Source organism: Dipteris shenzhenensis, chromosome 2 (genome assembly GCF_047967505.1).
Source record: "Dipteris shenzhenensis isolate YYH24624 ecotype China chromosome 2, Dip_SZ_1.0, whole genome shotgun sequence".
Lineage (NCBI taxonomy): Eukaryota > Viridiplantae > Streptophyta > Polypodiopsida > Gleicheniales > Dipteridaceae > Dipteris > Dipteris shenzhenensis.
The window spans coordinates 44,214,634-44,220,773 of record NC_141597.1 but is presented as its reverse complement, the minus strand read 5'-3'; the positions used below and the strand labels follow the sequence as shown (position 1 = coordinate 44,220,773).

Sequence of the window (6,140 nt, the reverse complement as noted above, 5' to 3'; positions counted from 1 at the left end):
CAAGATTATTGTGCCTAGGGGTGGCCAATGGGAGCCATGGTAGTAGTATGATGGGACCCTAGCACCCAAATATATGTATTACCTTTGTAGTCTCGGGCTTTCAATAACCATTTTATGATCCATCATGGCTAACTGCTTTGCTTTCTAGGCCTTGGTGTTCGTCTTCTTTGTCAAGTTTCCTTTGTCTAGGGGCTTGAATCAAGAACAGTGTAGGTAATAAGGGCAAGAGGAAAGTTGCATGTTGAGGCCTTGTCCCTAGATTCTAGATAGTGTTTGCTTTGGGACTACGCATCCTACCTTGTGAGATAAGGTTATGGCTTGCTCTGAGGTCCAACAAAGCAAGCTTCAACGCAGTGGATCGTTTCCACAAACCTAAAATTTAACTAGCAACCTAGCAAGGGCAATGGTTAGATCATCAAGGGGATCTATCCCATCTACGACTGCCTTACAAATCATTATTAGCCCTTGTTGCTTCATTTTAACTAACCATTTCTATCATTTTTTCTCTATCTTAATATATTTCCTTTTTCTCACACAAAAAAGAAAAGTTAGTTTACGTTAGTTCAATTTCTTAAGTTTATTTTAGTTTAATTTGGCTTATTTGATTTAGTTTATTGAGCTAAGTGCCAAGCATACTTAGTTAAAATGATTTATTGAAAATTTTGAACTCAAGGATTTTTTCTACACAATAAAAAATATAATTGTTTCAATCACGCTCAGCTAATTTCTATTGTAATTTTTTAGAAAACAATATCCATTTATGGTCAAATTATATAGTAGTAATTTGGTCAAAGACAACCAATAAACAAGAAAAGAAGATTATGATGCAAAGTCATAAGTAAAATCACTATGCTAGTCAAGAACAATGATGAGAACAATGATGCAAGGAAAGGGATGAGGGGAGAGAGGAGAAAAGTAAGAAGGGAGAGGGAAGGGGGACAAGTGATGAGGGACAAGGGCGAGGACGAGGGAGAAGTGTAGGGGGAGCCCAAGTAGGTGAGAGATGTCTCCAATCTGGTAGCAGTGAGAGAATGGATCCGGAAAGATGCTTAAGTGACATTAAATTAGCAGACTCAACTTAAGAGACATGTCAACAACAAAGCCATCCCAAAACAGGCTCCTTGCAGTTAATCAAAATTTCATAGAATTTTACCATCAGAGTACCATGTTTCAGTACTCGTACCTGACACAATAGCTGATCATTAGCATGAGACATGAACATGTCTGTATGTTAAGCATACAGTTAAGCATACAGTATTACTAAAAGTACAATTTTCTGGATATAGTGTGAGCATGTCGATTCAGGCCTCCATAGAAAGCATTAGACAAAAGGCAAGCCTTTAAGACCCAAGCCTGAGAAGCTGAAGTTTGCAATATTCTTTGCCAGAACTTGTTTGGTATGTATATACAGGCATGCAACGACTTGTACCTGTCATAGAAACATATTGAGCAGATGCCCACATTGATAGCACCACCAACTTACCAAACCTTTGGAATTTAAGAATGATAGTTCAGATCAGCCAGTCAATCGGAAGTAAACCTTGCCTTTCCAAGATCTTATTTGTTTCAGAAAAATGCCTGCAAGTAGAAGAGTCCGGTCAAAAAACTAGAATAATTTGTTGTGCTTTAACAATCAATAGCAGTTCGGGACCCTTTTCCTAAACATGCATAAGGACCTGTTGTAAAGAGTTTGACCTGCACTTAAAGAAGCCTCTGTGAGCTGAGAGTCCAGATGGATGGGCTGCCTTCAGAATATAATGTGTACTTCTGTCAATTAGTCTGCCGATCAACCACAGAACAGAAAATTCAGAAAGATAAGAGGATTACAAAGACGCATGCGATCCATGAAGATGTCCACAGCTGAACCTTATTTTGTCTTGTGCTGAATTCCCCCATAACAAAAAGACAACTCCAGATCTCTGCTGTGCTATTGCTTTAATGGCAGCATCCGTGAATGCCTCCCACCCCTGCTTAGCATGGGAATTAGCTTGCCCCTCACGAACTGCATGAACAGAATGCAAAAAGGTTAGGTACAAGTCTTCACAAGAAAGACTCATTTTCTTAGTTTAAGTCCAAAAAATCAAATATAAGTATTTACCTGTAAGAACGGTGTTTAACAGCAGCACTCCCTGTTAAATAAAGTTAAGAAATTAACGAAATCATGCTCATGAGCCTCACGATTTGTAGATAGGCAATAGCTTGTCTCAACAAAGAAGAAAAGCACATGCAAATTGAGAAAGTGATTTTGATAATGTGCATTCCTTGCATGGTTTTCACCACTTAATTTGAAAAATTAAACATTATGAGTTTCTGGTGTATTAAAATAATTGAAAGAAGTTTTTTTGGGGGAAATTTTCAAAGATGTGGAAAAAAGTCTGAGTCCATTTAAGTCCTAGGAATGTTCTCATTGTTTAGTCTTGCAATTTGAGCTTCTTGTTTTGAAAGGAGCGCTCATATTCCATTTTTGGGGGCTTGAGAGCAAGTAGTTGTCAGATAAATAGGGAAATGCCATGAAGCACGTACAGTGAGCGACATTATGTCACATGTCACTTTCATATAGAATAGCCATGGGGGTTGCAAGCAACAGCACAGTCAAATAGAGGAGTCTCATAATTGAGCAGCCAAGTCAAATGGGGAGAAGCCAAACTGACAGACACAACCATCGCATTACTGAACACCTGATAAGCCCATTTCTCGAGATTGCCATGCGAAGGGATGGAAGAGCCCACATCATCATGAACCTCCTTGAAAATATTAAGAAGACTTGAAGGAAACTTGATTCCCTTCTCCACAGAGAAGCAGAGTCCCATGGCTTGCCCTGGACCATGGTATGGATCCTGCAAGAGATTACAACAGGAGTACAAATGTGTTACAGCCTGGATACAATGCTTGAGACAGGACAGAACCCAAGCAAGGACTGCAAATGTGAACACATCCATCAAAGGTGATGGTCCACAAAGGTTGACAAATCTGACCTGACCAATGATCACCACCTTGACTTTGTCGAAAGGACAAGAATTAAAAGCATTGAATATTTTTGCTGGAGGTGGATAAACAGGAAACCTTCCAGCAGCCTCCTGTCTTACATACTCACACAGCCTCTCCATATGTGGTTTCCGCAGTTCATCTTCCAAGGCACGTAACCAACTGCTCTCGACAAGTAAACTTTTGAGCTCTGGAAATGGCATGCCTTCAGCTGAACAAGAAAACGACAATGAACAATTAGAGTAAGATAACAATAGGATTAGGAAAGCCATTGGGTTGCAGCTTGCAGTTCATCTTTCTTTAATGGCATGCAGCTTCCATAATACCTTTAAAAATCACCCCATAATTGGCAAGAATTTTAAAGAATGCCAAAATGCAGGAAGCACAAAAGCTCAAGAAGTGTTGTCCATGTTGCATCTCTAAGCACATTATATATATATATTCATGTCTTTCAGGAGCTCCAGGAGTGTTTTCATTTTGATACTCAAGCTGGCACAATCACAGACAGCAGACCCTTTGTTGGGAATAACCAAAGCCATCAAATGCCAAATGAGCTTTTCTATAGCAGGATGAGACTTACAGGGCAGCCAACAACTGCAGGGACGTAAGTTGCATGTCTGTGATAACGAACTCAGATAATCGAAGAGCCACATTCAATGGATTGACGGAGCACCATGGCATGTCAATAAAATTTTGTGGATTTGCTCCATGCACTACTTACAAAGTGATGTATAAATACCATTTGAATGGTGCATAGAGGACTTCAAGGGATGGAATGAGTCATTTCAAAACCACTAACTAGGTTTTTTTTCAGTTCCAGACCATGACCAAAGTGTAATGGAGAATAACGCCAATGCAATGGAGACTAGAGTGACAATTCCAATAGAATATGGATATGATAAGCAAGCAAGCGAAACACTATGGCAGATGTTCTAAATACACAGGGCTATACAAATGCTCTTTTGAATGGGCCGAGGGCCAACTTTGCCAAATACGCAGGATGGTATCATGAGACACCATGACAAATAGAAATAGGGACTTTACGTCAAATTTTACGCCTTAAGTCCACGCTACATTTGAATGATGTTCCTCGCATTGGTCAAACTGCATATGAGAATGCCATCAAATAAAGATTCAAGTCCTCGCACATCAAGGAAACATTTATGAAGCAGGTGGGATTAAAGACATACGAGAATTTATATATATTTAGGCACGCGTCATCCATGCTTGAGTAGCGCACAAGCAAGCAAGCAAATAGGCATACGCATAAAGAAATTAGATTCTCACTACAACGACGACATTGTTGAAAACGAGCTCGAGGGAGCCGTCGGTCGGTCACATGACACTGGCGAAGGTGGCCCAGTTGAAGCAGGTGGATCAGTGATTCTTGCAACTGCCATTTTCGTAGTTTTTTTTTGTCACTCTCCCATCACTGATATGATCAACATGGCCACATTATTGCTTCACTGCCACCCAATTGGACCATACCCAGTAACGTTCCAAGTAATGATTGACATGGGGCAGCCCGATTAGTGCTTACAAAACCGACATCAATATATTTTATACTACAGGCCACAATGGTAAGAAACTGGTTCAGACTTTGCCTAGCTTTTATATTAAGGGCTAAAATTTAGGCATTTTAGTCTTGAAAACCGATACATTACATAATTTGACCTAAGAGAAAACTTCATTTAATCCGATTACAAAATGAATATTTTGCAATGATCTGCCCAATACAATAGAGATAAAGCGAGGTGATACTGCCAACAAAGCTGCAGCTGTAGAAGTACATCCATGTCTCCCGTAACAAAATGATAATATGTGACTAGATGGAACAGATTAGTGGAAATAGTACAGACTTTGCTGCATGAGACCCAGTATGGGTCAAGAAAGCGGCAAAGGAACCTAACCAAGCCTCTACACTCCTAGCGTATTTTTAAAGTATAAGGGGGTGCTCTGGAGCCAGAAGAGGTGGAACGAAGATTCAACTACGAAACATACGTGTGCTTGCCATTGACTTATGCCCTCCTCTGTTAGATACTCACACATTTCGTTCTGCCCTACACCAAAGTTTTGTCTCTCTAAAGCGTTCAGCTTCTTTGAGCCTATAATACGGAACTTACATAACGTGAGTCAACTCTCCGGACGCAAACGAAGGCGTATGACTGTGAGCTGCGTTAAGCCAAATCTATGAAGCGCCAAGCTAGCGAGAACAAGTCGGACGAGGGGTGCATCCAGAGCTAATACTTTGGTACTTTCCTGTGGAGAAACAGCGAGCCGGGGGCAGTATATTTGGAAAGGGTGCGTGAGAAAAAACCTCGAGCCTCCGCGACCTTGTCTTCACAGAGTCTGAGATTGCGCGTAGCACGCGCAGCGGCCTTGTTCAGCTCCATCCTGATCTTCTGCGCTCGATTGAGCTCCATTTGCTGAGGAGTGAGGCCACCTTCATTCCCCGAACAAGGAGGATTGGGAGATTCCTGCCGTGAAATTTCAGGTGCAGGGGAGCGATGTAGCTCCTCCGAGATACTCTCCATCTCGGGCTTGAAGTGGTCATATTGATCGACAGAAGTAGTTTCGGAAAGTTTCAATCTTTTATGAGCCTCGAAGAGGCCAGCTACTGTTTTGATTCTGGAAGTCATGGAAGAGAAAGGAAGGGGAACGGCAACAGAACACCACAAGAATGTAAACAAAGAGCTTTGGCGGGAAACTTATTAGGTGAAACTCCTTGTGACATACTAGTGTGGTCTGTATCTCCTCGTCCTCAATTCCAGCCCCACTTATCTGGGCCTATTGGCACTTCCAATTTCAATACAACTCAAAAACAAAATTAAACATGATGAATGCTCATAAAGCATTCAAAAGGCCTACCTCGTATGCTTAGCTTGGAAGAGAGAGAGAGACGACTTGGGGAGAGAGAGGGGGGGGAGGGGGGGCCTTGCCTTGAAATAGAAAGAGAGAGAAAGAGGAAGGAATAGGTGGAGATAATCAATCATAAAAAACAAAAAACAGACAAGTGGACCAATCAACAATTCACGATAAAAACTTTAAAAATTTTGGAATTTTGCCCATCTCCAAGACTAACCTTGACTAAGGCCTACCTAGAGGCAGGCCAAAAATGAAAGGAAGCTCCCTCTGAAAAGAAAAGACGTTGGTCC

The 6,140-nt window shown here is 41.2% G+C and overlaps 1 protein-coding gene across 1 annotated transcript; it reads right to left on the bottom strand.

Moving 5' to 3' along the window:
• Window positions 1–1,158: 1,158 nt before the first annotated feature.
• LOC147904810 (uncharacterized) lies at window positions 1,159–5,699 on the bottom strand. The gene is made up of 7 exons (XM_087395591.1): window positions 5,303–5,699; window positions 2,976–3,196; window positions 2,679–2,837; window positions 2,099–2,129; window positions 1,867–2,002; window positions 1,696–1,779; window positions 1,159–1,578 (listed from the first exon to the last, which is right to left on the bottom strand). The coding sequence occupies exons 1-7, from the start codon at window positions 5,622–5,624 to the stop codon at window positions 1,512–1,514; spliced, it is 1,020 nt and encodes a 339-aa protein (XP_087251717.1). The 5' UTR covers window positions 5,625–5,699; the 3' UTR covers window positions 1,159–1,511.
• Window positions 5,700–6,140: the final 441 nt, after the last annotated feature.